Raw genomic sequence first — 18,760 nt, forward strand, 5'->3', positions numbered from 1 at the left:
AGAGCCTTCTCTGTGGGGGCATCCGCCCTGTGGAATGAGCTACCTCCTGAAATACGACTGATCCCGGACCTCTGCACTTTCCTCAAGGCCCTGAAAACTTATTTATTCCAACAAGCCGGCCTAGCTTAAATGGTTTTAATGGGGATTTTTAATCTTTTAATTTTATTGGTTTTTGGGTTTTAAATTGGGAAATTTTTGATTTTGTAGATTTGGGATTTTAAATTGCTAATGCCGCTGATTTAATCTATTTTAGTTTTTTCTTAACTTTTGTACTATATGTGTTTTAATTTCTGGCTGTCCACCACCCTGAGTCCCCCTGGGGAGAAGGGTGGTATATAAGTTTAATTAAATAAATAAATAAATAAAATTTGCTTTCATTCAGTCAGAAAAATCAAATTGTAGACTATTTTTTTTTTCAAGTGACTAGAGACATCAATAGGTTGAATGCAGGGGTGGGTTCTACTTACCTTTACTACCAGTTCACAATGGGGCCATGCACCTAATGTCAAATATCAACCTAATGATATTTGTAAATCTTAATTTCAATGGTAATGCAAACTATTTGTTTGAAAATTGATCAGGCCAACATTCTGACATTTCTCAGCAGAAAGTGTATTTCTGATGTGTGAAATGTAGTTTTCTGTCAAGTGCAGTCAACAAACCTGAATAAGAAGAAGATACAGAAACTGGATTGGACATTGGACACACAATGGCAGACACAGGATGTCAATTCCACCTAAATGTCAGTCTGTTGAGGTTATTAAAGTAGTGCCAACAGTGGTAGGTTTCACTTAGCTTTGCTACTGGTTCGCACATGCATGGTAAATGGTGAAAGATTACATTTTCATAAGTAATGTATTACTTATGGATTAGTTCCCACCCTTCTGATGTCTACTTTTTGTCAAGAGACCAATATTCTTTGTGAGGAGAAATAGATCAAACTAAGGGTTTTGGGGTGCCAAATACCAGGAAGAAGACTGGCATCTTGAGAACAGACTCAACGTTCCCATGAGTATGTTCTACTAAGATATTAAACAGGCTACACCTTCAAAGATATGACACATTCCTGTCAGACTCCAAAAAGTAAGAAAGGCATGTAATTTTTTCCAAGCAAATTTTTAAAATATTTTTAATATTCCTTACTTATAGACAGAATCTTGCCAAAGTAAGGCAAACTGCCATCCCCATAAAGCATATGCTCTAGGAACTGTTAAGGAGGAGCTGTCTTTACCCTTTATCTGTCACACAAACAATCTGAATTGATTTGTCTCTTACTTTTCTGGGATACACTCATTCCCTTCTGGGAATCCAGATTTCATTCCCTTACAATTCCTTTTGATTCAATTTTATTTCAACAATTCCATTCATCTGAAAATCCACTATTAAAAGATTGATTGGCTATATAAGAACCATACCTGACCTGAAAGACTTGTTGCAAGAAAAGCTGTAGGATTAAAAAAAAAAAGTATTTAAAGTCAAATGTTGTGAATAAACTTGGTATTTAAACTTTGCTCAGCTAAGTACAGACCCTAAAGAATGAACTGTATGATTTCAGCCAATTCCAATTCTGCTAATTATGCCATGATAGCCACATTTTCCTTATTGTACCTGCTGTAACTCAGAGTCTATGTCCCTATTCATAATTTCCTCCTCTACTACTGCACCAACTAATAAACCAGGTTTATTTGATTCAGAATCTTATCCAAATACAACCAATCATTGCAAACCTCAATGAATAGAATAGAATAGAATTTTTATTGGCCAAGTGTGATTGGACACACAAGGAATTTGTCTTGGTACATACACTCTCGGAATACATAAAAGAAATGATAGTTATATAACTATTATATATAACATACTAGTTATATCTTTGACTGATGCTCTGGATCTGTTTCAAGCACCATGAAAATTGGCTATCTGACCTTTAATGTACCTGGACAAAGACAAAAGGCAAGATTGCTTAAACAATTCTCTTTATGAGATGCTCCCTTTTATTCAAATGAGGCCTCATGACGATAATGTAGCATTTGGGGAAAAAGACACAAGCCAGAAGCCCAGTGCTGGAGGCCAGGAGGGAGAAGATCTCCATGGCTACCATGTATTTGCCTTTGGTGCTCACGTAAGCTGGGACAAAGGACAACCAGACACTACAAAAAACCAGCATGCTGAATGTGATAGATTTGGTTTCCTGGAAAGTATCTGGTAACTTCCTAGCAAGGAAAGCTGCAATAAAACTGACTATAGCCAGGAAACCCATAAATGATAGAACACTATAAAACATGATATCTGACCCTTCATTGCATTCCACAACAATTTCAGAAATGAAGGAGTGCTTATCCATATCTGGGAAAGGGGGAGAGGTTGCTAACCACACAGTACAAAGAAGAAATTGAATAAAGGAGCAGGAGAGAACAATGGAAAGGGCTAGGCTTTTCCCAACCCATGTCCTCATCCTTGATCCTGGCTTGGTGGCCATGAACGCAAACACCACGGTGACAGTTTTGGCCAACATACAAGAAACAGCCACAGTGAAGATGATCCCAAAAGAAGTCTGTCGAAGGAGACAAGTCATCTTCATGGGTTGACCAATGAAAAGTAGAGAGCAAAGATAGGAGAGGAGGAGGGAGAGGAGGAGGGTATAGGAGAGGTTGCGGTTGTTGGCTTTGATGATTGGAGTGTTGTGATACTTCCTGAAGATTCCCAGCACCAATATTGTGATAAAAGAAAGCACAAGAGCCAAGGTCACTAAGCTGATCCCCAAAGGTTCTTCATAACTTAAGTAACTTATATCCTTTGGCACGCATAAATCCTGCTTGTTGTTTGGATATTGATCTTCTGGGCACTGGAAACAGTCATCTCGATCTGATAAAATGAAATATAGAAAGTTAAATAAGGATATATTTTTGAGCCCTCCCTGCTTAGTATTTCAGATTAAAAAAATAAATAAGTGTGTTGCGAATTAGTTTCATGGTATGATTTGTTAGTGTAGATTTTGTTAATAAGTAATAAACTGTCCATTTTCATTTCCTTTTTTTCACTTCACACATTGTGATGAGATAGCAATATTTTAATAAGTCGTATAACTCTCAGTAGAGAGGAACCAGCTTATGTGTAAGAGAAACTACATAAAACAACATGTCAGAGCGTTTGCAATGTGACTACTATTAAGAGACAACCAAGGAGCAAAACACAGCACACAGAGCCTTAAACATTTAATGGTGGTTTATATACAAGACATATACAAAAATATACAGGTGAAACTCGAAAAATTAGAATATCATGCAAAAGTTCATTTATTTCAATAATGCAACTTAAAAGGTGAAACTAATATATGAGATAGACTCATTATATGCAAAGCGAGATAGCTCAAGCCTTGATTTGTCATACTTTTGATGATTATGGCTTACAGCTCATGAAAACCCCAAATTCACAATCTCAGAAAATTAGAATATTGTGAAAAGGTTCAATATTCTAGGCTCAAAGTGTCCCACTCTAATCAGCTAATTAAGCCATAACACCTGCAAAGGGTTCCTGAGCCTTTAAAAGGTCTCTCAGTCTGGTTCAGCAGGAATCACAATCATGGAAAAGACTGCTGACCTGACAGTTGTGCAGAAAACCATCATTGACACCCTCCATAAGGAGGGAAAGTCTCAAAAGGTAATTGCAAAAGAAGTTGGATGTTCCCAAAGTGCTGTATCAAAGCATATTAATAGAAAGTTATGTGGAAGGGAAAAGAGTGGAAGAAAAAGGTGCACAAACAGCAGGGATTACCGCAACCTGGAGAGGATTGTCAGGAAAAGGTCATTCAAAAGTGTTGGGGACTTTCACAAGGAGTGGACTGAGGCTGGAGTCAGTGCATCAAGAGCCACCACACACAGATGGATCCTGGACATGGGCTTCAAATGTTGTATTCCTCTTGTCAAGCCGCTCCTGAACAACAAACGATGTCAGAAATGTCTTACCTGGGCTAAAGAAAAAAAGAACTGGTCTGTTGCTCAGTGGTTCAAAGTCCTCTTTTCTGATGAGAGCAACCTTTGCATCTCATTTGGAAACCAAGGACCCAGAGTCTGGAGGAAGAATGGAGAGGCACACACTGCAAGATGCTTGAAGTTCAATGTGAAGTTTCCACAGTCTGTGTTGATTTGGGGAGCCATGTCATCTGCTGGTGTTGGTCTACTGTGCTTCATTAAGTCCAGGGTCAATGCAGCCATCTACCAGGAGATTTTGGAGCACTTCATGCTTCCTTCTGCAGACGAGCTTTATGGGGATGCTGACTTCATTTTCCAGCAGGACTTGGCACCTGCCCACACTGCCAAAAGTACCAAAACCTGGTTCAATGACAATGGGATTACTGTGCTTAATTGGCCAGCAAACACGCCTGACCTGAACCCCATAGAGAATCTATGGGGCATTGCCAAGAGAAAGATGAGAGACATGAAACTGAACAATGCAGAAGAGCTGAAGGCTGCTATTGATCTGGTCTTCCATAACACCTCAGCAGTGCCACAGGCTGATAGCATCCATGCCACGCCACATTGAGGCAGTAATTGATTTAAAAGGGGCCCAAACCAAGTACTGAGTACATATGCATGCTTATACTTTTCAGAGGTCCGATATTGTTCTATGTACAATCCTTGTTTTATTGATTTCATGTAATATTCTAATTTTCTGAGATAGTGAATTTAGGGTTTTCATTAGCTGTAAGCCATAATCATCAAAATTATGACAAATCAAAGCTTGAACTATCTCGCTTTGCATGTAATGAGTCTATCTCATATATTAGTTTCACTTTTTAAGTTGCATTACTGAAATAAATGAACTTTTGCACGATATTCTAATTTTTTGAGTTTCACCTGTACATGGTAGCAATTACCCGACAAGCAATCAAACTTCTTCTTAACTCTACACAGAGAGATTGGCAATGAATACCGGATACAAGGAGAGAAAATACCTTAACACAACATTTTGGAGGTGGATTTTTTTTGCTTTTTGGAAAAATTGGCTAAAATTAAAAGAAATTTTAAGAAGAATATTAAGTCAATTGAACCTACTTTGATATCCAAATATCCAGATACAGCCAATGTCTTTTATGGGATCTCTTACCTATCTGATTTGTGATCTTTCCCTCTGGGCATCGAGTGCAGTTATAGCAACAAAACAATCGCCCTTCGATCTTGGTTTTGCGGTAACCTGGCTTGCATTTCTCATTACAAAGTGAAACAGGACGTTCCTTTCCAGGAAAAGGAAAAAAAAAAAAAAAGATGGTTCAACAGAGAGAATAGAACTTTTCAAATACTGGAGATCTGGAAATATTGTCAATTGGCAGGTTGAACCATTGATTCAAGAAGAATTTACCATCTTTTTAGAATATGTTGTGGCCAATTGGCCGCGGGCCACTCCAGCAGCCAAATCAGAGGAGGAGGAGGAGGCGTTGGAGTCAGCATCAGGGCAACCTAGGAGCTCTGAGGGGGAAGAGGGAATGGAGCTGGCAAAGAGAGAGAGAAAGGCAGAGTCTGGGCCATCCATCAACCCTCAGATGGAGAGTCAACAGCCCCCAAGTTTGGAGGTGGCTGATGAGAAAGAAGAGGAACAGCTGGGTCCAGTACCTGATGTGCAGACCGAGAAGGGGAGAGCAGCGGAAAGCTGTGGGCTGATCCTGGGGAAGGATTATAGGATTATATGATTTTTCTTCTTCTATTCAATTGTGTCTGGTTCACAAAGACTGTGTGGACATGTCCCTGCAGTTTTCTTGGCAAGCTTGCAAGAATTGTTTTGCCTTTGATTCCTTTCTAAGGTTGAGAAAAGGTAACTAGTCAAAGCTCATCCAACTGGCTTTTTTTCTAAGATGGAACTGGAACTCATAGTTGCCATGTTTCCAACCTGATGTCTTAACCACTACACCAGACTAGTTCATTTCCTTTATATCTTCAGTGTGGTCACATAGGTGTCAGGTTTCAATGCTATCTCAAAATAAAGGAATTTCCAAACTGCCGATCTTTAAGGAAATTTTCTCTTTATTGAGCATAGTGATCTGTCCCTGGCTCTTGTGCGGTCAGTACTGACCTTTGCCCCCCAATCCCTCCCTTTCCAATCCCCAATTCTCTGCGTCTCATTGGCTATCTTCCAAGCCACTTTCCTCATCCCTCCTCTGTCAGATCACAGGAATGTTCCCCCCTCCCATCTCCGAGGAGACAGAATCTTCAAAGGGATTAAGTAGGCAAAAGTTCAAGCTTCTCCTCTCCTTATATATGTCAGTGCTGGGACGCTGACAATAGGACCATATTGAGTCTTAGGAAATTAATTTACTGTATTGTTGCATTTATTGGTCTGTATACAATTTTTTTTAATCCAACAGTTTGCTAATGGAATTGTCCAGAGATTGGTACCCAACAATGAATTAAATTTTGTGGCCCAAATTCTCTTCTTATTTGCAATAGGGCCACCAGTTCTGTGGGCATGGTGTGGTGTGGTGGGCATGGCAGGGGAAGGATACTGCAAAATCTCCATTCCCACCCCACTCTGGGGTCAGCCAGAGGTGGTATTTGCCACTTCTTTGAACTACTCAAAATTTCCGCTACTGGTTCTCCAAACTTACGCTAATGGTTCTCCAGAACCTGGCAGCACCTGCTGGATTTCACCCCTGATTATAATGGTGCTAGAATATGAATTTGCAACCTAATTCTTAAGTCTGAATATCTGTGCCATTCACATTAAAGCTTGAACTGTATAACACTTTTGGGACAGTGGGGAAAAAGTGGGGAAAGAAGTGCAAGAGGAGTTAAAATAACATGGACTCTACCTGATTAAGCCAGCTGGGCCAAACCACATCATGTTCATCAATAGTCAAACATTTGTCAGTGGTTGCTGATGGGTCTATCTTTCCAACTGTCTTTCTGAGAAAGGTCTGGTTTGAGAAAGTGATCCAGTTTATGATGTCAAATCCTGCCAGCAGTTCACCATTTTGGTCAAAAGAAATTTTTTCTCCAGCACTGTTATTAAAAGATATACTTTGCAGAAAGTGGTGAAGCTAAACAGTCGTGAAAGAAGTGAAAACAGATATATTTGTAAGACAGTCAGTCGCTAAAGTTCTCTTTCAAAACATGCTAATAATAACTCAGCAAATAAAATATTCACTAGTTCAATAATAAGACTTGGGAAATATTTACACTTACAGAAACGAACAATATATCTGTGAAACAATATTTGTTTTCTTATGCAAAGAATAATGCCATCTATTGAAAAAAATCAATTTTGTAAAGATGACATAATGCATCATTAAGGAAATCTAACTATTTATCAAAAAATAGAAAACGTATAAGAGACAACACAATAATAACTGATCTACTGAATATCTGGGTCAAACACACAAAAAACAAGCTTATGTTTATCTTTTCTACTTCTTGCCTTGTTATTGAATGTCTATTTTTAAGAAGACGTTTATCATAATAACAAGACATCCCAAGGATATCTCTTCCCCTTACCTTCCCCTATGTGTCCTACTATTTGCTTTTGTTCTTTTGGGTTTTATACTATAAACTAATAAAAATGAGAGGAAAAAAGACATCTCATGGAAAGATAATAAATTGGAAGATTTTATTGTTTTATTGTTAATAAGACAAACATGAGAGGTCTTAGGTTTCCTACTTAATAATAATCTAGTGTACTTACTTGGTTTCAATGTTTTAAAATAGGGAAAATAGCACAAAAAGAACAGGAGAAACAAGGAAATATTGAAAGAATTTGATTTTTGAATTTTAAAGCCTTGTGACACACAATTTTGTTTATTTGATCCTTCTAATTTAAAAGTTGTTACACTAATATTAATCAGAATCTGAGACGGTCAAATGCAATATAATAAAATGTATATTGACTTTGATTACGGTAGCAGAGATGCAACAATTGGAATTTCAAGAGAAGAACTTTTATTCTGAATGTTGCCTCCCTTCCTCTCTCCCTCTCTCTCTCCCTCTCTCCACATTCTCTCTCTCTTCTTTCTCTTTCTTTCTTTCTCTTCATGTTTGCATGCATGTTTGTATGTACATATGCACCTTTGACTCTTAGTGACTACCTGGACAAGTCCCTGGAGTTAAATGTTATATAGAGAGAAAATTGATATAAGATGTTCTGTAACTGGTAGAACAGTCTTGATGGTTAAAACAGATGAATTATTTTCTAAAAAAAACCATTGGAAATGTAATGAGAAACAAACACAACACAGACACACACACACACACAGAGAGTTTTGAGAAGTAATTCATACAGGCAGAAACAAATGTTGAAAGTTAAATTCCCATTGTAAATTGTAATAGTTTTGTAAATTTTTATCAAACCATATATTCCTTCAAAGTATACCTAATTTGCTTTGTATATGCTAATTGCTGCTAGGATATTATAAATGTCTTATGGGAAAGCATATTGGATTTCTTCCTTAGAAGAATGACCAAGTCATTTATGGGAGTAACCTCCAATATCTAGAATTACCTTTCTAAAAAACACAATTAAGATGGAGCGGAAACTGGAGCACGTTACAGTACCGGAACCCAGACTAGAGCAGCTGGCTGGAGCCCATCTTTGCAGCAGCCAGCTGCACTTCTGGGTTCTGTCACGTTCATGTGCACCGGCCAGCTGGTCTTTGCATGAAGACTTGGCACACAGAAAATAGCTGGCTGCCGTGCGCATGTATGCAGCAACATCTATTTGGTGCACATGGGTGCAATGGAACCTGGAAGAAGAGCTTCCTGTTCACGCGTGCCCACAGAGAGGGCTCTGCATGCCACCTCTGGCACATGTGCCATAGGTTTGCTACTATGGACCTAGTGGAATGTCCAAATTATTCTCCTTACCCTCCATGACTGTTGACTCAGGAAATTCTCTCTCATTATTCTTCTTTGTCGGCCTTGGAAAGAATACATGGCATGCAAAGCATGTGCAATTGCGTAGACAGCATTGTAGATACTGTAGCTGTGGGCAGTCATGCTGGTTTCAAACACAGGTACAGGGAGCGTCTCTAGTTTCTCCTCCCCAGTGCAGATATTGTCATCCTCTTCGTCTGTGATGGAAACTTGGGGCAAACAGTTAAAGATCTGTTGCCAAAACTGAATTAGTAATCCATCTTCCTCATCTAAAACCGGGCTCCTCATCTGAACAAATTTCTGGAAAGCTGACACTTGTGTTGAGTGTACTGCAAGAGTTATAGATCCATGAATGAAATTAAGATCCCAATATCTTTGGAAAGGAAGGGATGAGAAGTCTACCTCTGCTGTCATAAACCAAACCTTGGGGTTACATGGCGTATCATTATGTTCTGAAAATCTGAGAAAAATCCTTAAACTTAGCATACTCTGAAATCCCCCCAGAAACATCACTATTTTAGCTGTACTCTTCGAAACAATACTTAAAATGTTGTATGATGTACGCAGTGTCTTCTCATTCTCACTGAGAAATTCACTTGACATTTTTTCTATGAATTCAAAACAGATCCCACTTCTGGAAAACATGGGAATAACATTCCTCAGCAAGTTCTCAGCTATGTTGCCGATATTAAGGTACAATATCCCAATCCAGGTCCAGCCAAAATGCAAAAAGAGCTGGAGAAGTCCATGATATTGATGATTGGCCTTTGGGAGCATCCAGTAAAAGAAATGACTTTGCGTAATGCTACTGGTCTCTGGGACAGAACTATATGCAACCTAAAACAAACAAGGTGATGAAAAATACCAGTCAAACAGTAAATGGTGGTCTTTGGTGTATTTTAATATAACTGTATTAAATACCACTTATTAATATGCTACATAATATTAACTGAAATGAATTTAATTAATGTTTCAATTTAATCAGTTAATTTAATTTTTTAATAAGTTGATCATGTAGAGTCCAGCAGCATTGAACCCCTGATTATCAGTGTCAAGAGTGAAACTTTGGCAGCTATGTACCTTGTCATTTCTACTTGCCATTAGAGAAAGGTGGGGAAGGGGAAGTGTTGATTATAAATGAGTTAACTAGAGAAATGACACTTCTACAGTTCCACTGAAGCTTGTGAGATTCTAGAAACTTTTCAAGGACATCTTAACACGTGTGCAGTTGAGGCAGATGGTTCCCATAACAAAGGGAAATGGTTTACTTGGTCTACATGGAAGTCTGGGGGTTTGGCAGGGAAAATCATTCTTTAATACTATTAACTGGGACCTGAGGATCTCAGAGTTAGTTTTACCTCGACATTGCTTAGCCATGTATTTAATATACATTAAGCTTTTCAGAAATGAAATGGTCCAGGAATTTTAGTTGGATATTGAAGCTGGATGTTGACAATCAGAGCCCAGATGAGGTGGGTGGGACATATCATCAGAATGGATGGCCAACACATGCCTTGCCAGTTGCTCTAGAGTGTACAGAAGTTTGGGAAGACTTCAAGATTGTCCACGTAAGTGCTACAAAGATGTCACAAAAGAATGCTATACCAATGTGATGTACACAATACCATGACTTCTTTGACAGCTATACTTGTTATATTTGGATGCTCTTTCCAAAGTTCAGCTGAGATTATTGAAGCTACATTTGTTTTTTAAACTTTCTCCAAAAGAAAACACAATGAAATTTATCATTGTGTAAATTTATCAATTTACCACAATGAAATATTAGAACACTAAAATATTGTTAACCCACCCCAATCTCCAATATATGTTAAGCAAAGGACTTACCTGCACAAACTTGTAAACTGTCATAATGGTAGCCATATCAAGAAATTCAATAGAACTTGGTCCTCCTATGACAGCAATCAGATTCTTCTGATTGTGACATTTATAATTAGGGATGAATCTGTTTGGTGTAGAGAGGAGTTCCAGAGCAGCAATACAAGTATATCTTGGAAGAAAATAGTTATTGTAAATGTTGAAGCCTAGTGTGATATTGGTTAAGATCTGGGGATTTTTATTAATCTCCTTTACAGCAAAAACCACAGCCATGATGTGTTGGTAGCTCTGTGACAATAATCTACAATGAAATTTTAAAAAATAGTTAAGTATTCTCCGTATAATTAGTTCTGAAATAAAGTTTTATTCTTTCCTATGTTTAAGCAGGAGAAGAATGATGTAAAATTAGTAATGGAGCCTCCCAGGGCTGTGTGCTCTCTCCACTTCTCCACCAATGACTGCATCTCAAAAGATCCCTCTCTCAAAATACTGAAGTTTGCCAATGGTACAGCAGTGATTGGTCTCATTCAAGACAATGATGAATCTGCATAAAGAAGGGAGGTTGAACAACTAGCCTTGTGATACAGACCCCTCACATCCTGGACATAAATTGTTTCAACTTCTACCCTCAAAATAACCCTATAGGGCACTGCACACCAGAACAACTAGACACAAGGACAGTTTTTTCCTGAATGCCATCACTCTGCTTAGCAACTAATTCCCACCCCACTGTCAAATAATTTACTAAGACTATATTATTACTATTATTCTTCTCTTCCTTACTAGTATCTATCTCTTCCCACTTATTACTATAACCATGTTGCTTGTATCTTTCAATTATATTGTTTTTATTTGTTTCCTAGTACGATTTGATAGCTTATTACTAACCTTGACTATCACTAAGTATTGTATCTTTTTATTCTTGATGAATGTATTTTATTCTCCATATGTACACTGAGGGCTTATATACCTAAAACAAATTCCTTGTGTGTCCAATCACACTTGGCCAATAAAGAATTCTATTCTATTCTATAAAGAACTAACATTAAAATGATTTATACTGTAAGACGTACTAACACCATCAGTCTAAACTGAACAGAAAGGGGTACTTTTTTGAAGAAAAATAAACAGATGCTATAGTACATAATTTAAAAAATACTTGATTGTTCACACGTGACCAAAATCATACACTGTAGAATGTCTTGCGCAGAAAATAAAAAGAAAGAATAAGAAGATGTAGGAGGAAGTTTTAAAATATCTAGTTACTCACATGTGTTCTACCAAATCATCCTTGCTGGGATGATACCTGAATGACATCCTTTCAGACATAACTAAGGTCTGAGAAATTACACCACCAACAATGAAGTCCCCAGCTTGATCATATTTATGAGAAATTGATGCAGGCTCAGTGCTCATGCATTTTGCTACTGGGACTTGGCCAACACTCTTAGGGAGAAAGAATAATATGAGGAAACCAAGAATTACAGCTACATAGAAAATCATTTGTGAAAAAAAAGACTTCACTGTATCCCACATTATTGTTAGCACACCCTTGATCTGCAGAGCAACGCGATGAATTGATAACCAGGTAACTACAGAATAAAGCCTCAGTGCCAAACCTAGGATATTATTCTATCTTTATAGTCTGTCTATTTCTGAATGCCAGAGGAGAAGCTTAAAGTCTCTGTCAGTAGTAATAATGGCCCTGGGAATTCCCCAGTTTGCTGAAAAAGTTCATAATTATAGAGAAGATAATAAATGACTCAAGAGTTACAGAGCCAGTTCTGTTTCATTCTCTTTTTTTGCAAAACTAATTTCTTTTACAGCAAAAACTCTAGTGTCCCCGAGAGATTATTCCTAGTCATACTGAACTTTGACCAGTGAAGGACATACAGACAACATCATTTCTATTATACTATGAGAACAAAATTGAATATAGTCCATGTGAGAGTATTTGACTTCAAAGTTCATCTCAGAGAGTACAAAAAAAGAAAAAGAACATACACAATTCCCTTCATGTTGCCACAATAACAAAGATGATGTAGAGAAATGCATGCTTTGATGAGATTGATATGTCAAGTAAAATTTTCTTTATTGCTTTTCTATACTGTATATTTATTCTGTTTTATCAATAAGAATAAATACAAAGGAAAAAAAATCCAACCATACACAACCCAGGAAAGCATATATACAATACCAAGAACAAAAACAAAAAAGGAAAAAATAATAATAACCCAAATGTCTAACATTGAGCATAAAAAATCCCACCCAGCTGGATGCTGAAATTAAATAAAAGCACCTTATGAATTCTCCTCTCCTAACATAATGGGTCTACAAATAGTAAAAATTCTCTTCCTTATTTAACAAGAAAACTATATTATATAAACTAACATTCCAGATGAAGGGATCTCTATCTGATAATCATATTGGGCCAACATTTCTCTCTCCCCCTCCCTCCCTCCACCTCTTTCTCATATATGTATGTATATATGGTGAACAGGTTAGCTAAAACATTACACTAATCTTCAAATCTTTCGGTTAACCATCTGTTATTTAACTTGTATTTAACTCTATTTAACTTGTAGAAGTCCATAAATGACTTCCAGTCTCTCATAAAACTATATAATCCAGTGTCTCTTACATTTCCAACACTAGTTAGAAGTCCCTCTATATACATTTTTGCTAATCTATCTTGAGTCAAATATCAAGGATACATCATTTTATAAAAATGCCTCTATGCCTCCCTCCTCCCTCCCTCCTTCCCTCCCTTCCTTCCTGGTATTGATCTTAATAATTTCTCTGGACAATATTAGCATTTTCCTAATTATACTGAAATATGTGATCTATATGTTTGTGTGTGCATATATCTTTTGGAATTGACACTTCTTGTTCAGTTAGTTCTTCCATGGAAATGAAACTTCCAAGAATCATTGGGATATTCCAGTTGAATCTGTCTGAATTGTAGAAAATGTAGAACCTGCAAATTATATAGAGGCATCTCATTCTGGAGACGATTAATAGACTAAGCTAAGAACCCCACCTTCTCCCTTTGTGCATATGACTCCCTTCCTTCCATTTTTATCAATTTCAAAGCAATGTTACTGTGTATTGTTTTAACGTTTAATATTGTTTCTATTGATTATAAGCTATCTAGATCACCTTGAGGTGATATGCTTGGCATGTAAGTTAAATAAATGAATAAATAAATAAATAAAATTTGCATTTCTTAATGGAAGGTTTGGTGGGTTTTTTTTTTTAGTCCAATACATTCAGTGATGGGATTCAAATAATTTAACAACCAGCTCTCTTCCCTAATGATCAGTTGGGTGGGCGTGGCCATGGTGGCCAGGCACATGGGGTGTGACAGGCAGCACTTGGCCTCCTGCATCCCCCTTGGAACAAAAACGGTCTGCGTGGGAGATGTGATGTCCCTCCTTGGCACCCTGTTTTGGGCCTAGGAGGCCTCCCTGCAACTTCCTAGGAGCGAAAATGCACCACGGGGGGGGGAACACACTGCCCCCACCCCATATTGGGCCTAGTGGGCCTCCCTGAAGCCTCCTGGGAGTGAAAATGGGACACCGGGGGGCGTGCCACACACTCCCATGCCCCATTTGGGCCTAGTAGGTCTCCCTGCACTTATCTGGGAGTCAAAATGGGGCATGTAGGAATTCCTGGAAGGGGCAGGGCCAGCAGCAATTTAACTACTGGTTCGCCTCAACTGGCCCAAACTGGCTGAATCCCACCATTGAATTCATTTGTGTGTAAAAATGTTTAGGTCAGAATAAGATTAACAGTAAGAGGAGGAGGAAACTTTCTCCAGGTACCTTTTATCAGTTCAACAGTGAGTGTACAATACTTAACTGCATGATCACAGAAATAGCAATAGCACTTAGATTTAAATATCACTTAGGTAGTCAGTAATCCCGGTACCAAGGACTCCTTCTTTCAAGGTTTGTATCAGTTTCTTGCTTCTCCTCATCTGTTAAATCTTTACAATCACAGAGAGAGAAGGGACAATTTAGCCCAATTCAAGATCTACTCAGACTAGAAATAGAAGTAAAAGCATCTTTGTAAGGTTACTGTCTGACGTCTGCTTCTGCACATGTAATAAAAGGAAAATTCCAGCTATGCATAATCAACTTCAGTGTTGAACTCTTTTTCTAAGTACTAGAATTGCTTTTAGGACTAGTTGTAAATTGATTTTTCCCTACTCCTATTTTTATAATCCAATTTCTTGTTGAATTGAGAAAATATAAGAAAATCTCAGCCAGCATCCAGTGTCCCTGTATCAAATGTTTCCCTCCCTCCCTCTTCTTTCTTTCTTTCTTTCTTTCTTTCTTTCTTTCTTTCTTTCTTTCTTTCTTTCTTTCTTTCTTTCTTTCTTTCTTTCTTTCTTTCTTTCTTTCCTTGCTACTCTTTGTGGGAAGTATAATGAGCAACAAACACACACACACACACACACACACACACACACACACACACAGAGTTGATGAAACTTGTGCATGTTCATGAGATACTAAAAGTAAGCTTAGAAGTCTAAGATGACTCCTTTCCTGAGCACTCTGGATTGGATAAATTTATTACAAACTTCCAGAATATATGGAGACTCTTTTTAACATGCTATAAATAATTCAACCTGTATTGCATCATTACAGATATTGAGATACTCATTGATCTCTGCATAGCTTTACAAATTTCATGTATTTAGTGCTGCTTCTATTGGTCTGTAACAGACACTACAAAGAGACCTTGACTATGTGTCTGAATGGTCAATTAATTGGCAACTGCAAATCTCAACCAACAAATGCTCTGTCTTACACATTTACACTTACACATTTACACTTACACTCAGACCCCCTTCCCAATTCCAAACACAGGGTGTGCAGAGACAAAAAAAAAGTCTACCGTGTTTCAGGCGGCGGATCTGGCCAGGAGGAAAGAGAAGAGTCTGCTGAGAAGGAGGACGGGGACACGCGGCTCTGCAATGTGCAGAAAAACACTTTCAGGTGGCAGTGGTACAATCACCCTCCCCAAATCCAAAGAACTTCCCAGTTCCCCGCTGCACATTGCAGGGGAACTGGCCGCCACCTGAAGCATGACTCTTGAGATTTGCATTGGGGAATCTGGGCAGCGATGGCTGGAAAGGAGGAACGTTTCCCTTTAGGGGCTCCCATTCAGCTCGGCTTGGCTCCTGGGCACAGAGAGGGCTTAGGCAGCAGCGGCGGCGGCTCCTCACATTGCTGGGGAGTGAAGTCAGTGTGGCCAGAGGGGTGACCAGCCACAAATTGTGGCATCCGCCTTGTTCCCCGAAGCTGCAGGGCAGATTCCCCTCCCCCCCACCGTCCCAAAGAGGGACGGTTGTTCCTCAGGCTGTGCTCTGACCCAGATCCCTGCTGCCTGGAACTGGCTGAAAATGGCCAAAGGGTGGGGGCCGGTGGGTGCGCAAGGCTACATTCAGCGTATAAGACGCACCCAGAATTTCACCCCCTTTTTGGTGGTAAAAAGGTGCGTCTTATACACCGAAAAATACGGTATGATCATTATGTTTACAGAATCTCTTCATTCTTGCTCAGTCTCCCCTCTTACAACTGAAATAAAAGCTGTAGGATATAAAAGAGAAATGTGACACCAGCATGTTTATCATGGCATGGACCCTCCTTAAAAAAACTGTAACTACTGTGTTTCCCCAAAAATAAGACCCTGTCTTATATTTTTGAACCCCAAAATAAGCACTTGGCCTTATTTTTGAGGGGGTCTCATTATTTTGGGGCACATGGAGCAAGACGGGGCTCATCTTGCCATCTTACCTGATTTTCAGCTCTGTCTCCCTAACCCTAACCAGAGGAAATGGCTGGGATCAGCTGCACATGCATTTAAATATTTTCGGAGAGGGCTTATTTTCAGAGAGGGCTTATTTTAGCACATATGCTCAAAAGCCTGATTGGCTTATTATCCAGGGAGCTCTTATTTTCAGGGAAACAGGGTACATATGTATTCAAGGTTTCAACTCTTGATATTGTTGGTTGCTAGAAACTTAAAATTTTAACCTAATGATATTTGTAAATCTTAATTTCAATGGCAATGCAAACTATTTGTTTGAATATTGATCAGGCTAACATTCTAACATTTCTCAGCAGAAAGTTTATTTCTGAGGTGTGAAATGTAGTTTTCTGTCAAGTGCAGACAACAAACCTAAATAAGAAGAAGTTACAGAAACTGGATTGTGGGGGGCAATAAGCTGACTTTGTATAAAAAAGAACACTGCTTGGGGGGTGGGGTGAAAGCCCTAATAAGCAGGTATATACAAAAGTATGAAGGCTATTGCTTAACACATTGTAAGCTGCCCTGAGTCTCCGGAGAAGGGCGGCTTATAAATCGAACCAATAAATAAATAAATAAATAAATAAATAAATAAATAAATAAATAAATAAATAGCAGGCACAGGATGTCAATTCCACCTAAAAGTTGGTCTGCTGAAGTTACTGAAGTAGTGCCCGCTAATAAACTACACAAAAACGGAGTTGCTTCTGCCAAATCAGAACACATAATAATGGAAACTCACTGCAGCGTTTATTATAAATACATATGTTCTTGAGGGGACCACACCAAAAGGATAGTGAGACACACTCTTGCAAACAAGAGATGAATTAATATTTATACATTTCAGAAAAGGAGGGGAAATGATGCAAACAAGCATATGCAAAAGTGGTACATGATTAAAGATTACATTTTCATAAGTAATGGTCCTTGGATTAGTTCCCAACCTTCTGATACCTACTTTTTGTCAAGAGACTAATATTCTTTGTGAGGAGAAATAGATCAAAATGAATTTGGGTGCCAAATGCCAGGAAGAAGACTGGCATCTTGAGAACAGACTCAACGTTCCCATGAGTATGTTCTACTAAGATATTCGACAGCCTGCACCTTCAAGGCTATGACACATTCCTGTCAGACTCCAAAAACTAAGAAAGCATGTAATTTTTTCCAAGCAAATTTTTAAAATATTTTTTTAATTTTTTATTATTAAAAAGTACAAACAAACATACAAACAACAACAAAACATACAAAACAAATAAGCATAAAACAAATCTTTACATCTTCTTTATAAACTTTTCACATCCATAATCTGTATTTATATTTATACCTTTTTTCTATCTTTTTCTAGTATATCTCTTGTATCTATATTTCTGGTACATCATCTCTTCGCATTTTCTTAATCTACATCTTTAATTTACTATTTTCCTTAATTGGTACTTAATTTCTTATCTATAATTTTTATCTTCTAATTTATATCCATATCCTTTTTCCCTTTCTTCTTCTCCAACCAGTTATACCATTTCTGCCATACTAAATAATAGTCCGTTTCCTCCTTTTTCTGTATTTCCTTTTAAGTTTGTCCATTTCTGCACATTACATAATTTTACTAATTATTTTATCTTCTGTTGGTATATCCTCATTCTTCCAATTCTGGGCAAAAACTATTTGTGCTGCCGTTAGTATATGAATAATTAAGTATTTTATTTCTTTTTCGTATTGTCCTGTAATTATTCCTAATAAAAAGGTTTCTGGCCTCCTTTCTATTTTTTGGTGTATGATTTCCTCTATTTGTATTCTAATCACCTGCCAAAATTGTTTTGCTTTCTGACATGACCACCAGATGTGGTAGCAGGTTCCTTTTTGGAGTTTGCATTTCCAACATATTGGGGAGGTGTTTGGAAACATTCTTGCCAGTCAGGCAGGCGGGAGGTGCCATCTATAGAACATTTTGTACATATTCTCTTTGTAGGATACAGACATTGTTAGTTTATAATTTACATTCCATAATTTTTCCCATTTTTCCAATTTATCCATAGCATTGGGGTAGTTCTGTACCTCCATAGTCGATAGCCATTCTGGAATTTTATCGTAATGTGTTTTTTTTTAATCTCCTGCCAAGTTTGGAACAGTGCTTCTCTGATAATATGTCATTGGAAATATCCATGTTGTTTGTCTTTTCCCTCCCACAGAAATATGTGCCATCCTCTTTGTAAATCAAAACCTTCTAATGTCAGTATTCTTTTATTTTTGAATTC

The 18,760-nt window shown here is 38.0% G+C and overlaps 1 protein-coding gene across 1 annotated transcript; it reads right to left on the minus strand.

Annotated features, from left to right (window-relative positions):
* Positions 1–1,960: 1,960 nt before the first annotated feature.
* On the minus strand, positions 1,961–18,566 carry LOC139324414 (vomeronasal type-2 receptor 26-like). Its single transcript, XM_070954128.1, has 7 exons — positions 18,561–18,566; positions 11,959–12,134; positions 10,698–10,815; positions 8,844–9,275; positions 6,800–7,027; positions 5,104–5,230; positions 1,961–2,862 (listed from the first exon to the last, which is right to left on the minus strand). Exons 1-7 carry the CDS (start codon positions 18,564–18,566, stop codon positions 1,961–1,963), a joined length of 1,989 nt encoding a protein of 662 aa, XP_070810229.1.
* Positions 18,567–18,760: the final 194 nt, after the last annotated feature.

This window comes from Pituophis catenifer, unplaced genomic scaffold, assembly GCF_029215685.1.
Source record: "Pituophis catenifer annectens isolate HBS135680 unplaced genomic scaffold, rPitCat1.0.hap2 SCAF_15, whole genome shotgun sequence".
NCBI lineage: Eukaryota > Metazoa > Chordata > Lepidosauria > Squamata > Colubridae > Pituophis > Pituophis catenifer.

Coding starts and splice junctions, on each gene's coding strand:
- LOC139324414 (XM_070954128.1), bottom strand. Junction 9,276..10,697: donor CAGTTTACAAGTTTGTGCAG/GTAAGTCCTTTG, acceptor TGTAACCCCAAG/GTTTGGTTTATGACAGCAGA. Junction 2,863..5,103: donor AAAGATCACAAATCAGATAG/GTAAGAGATCCC, acceptor TCATTTTATCAG/ATCGAGATGACTGTTTCCAG.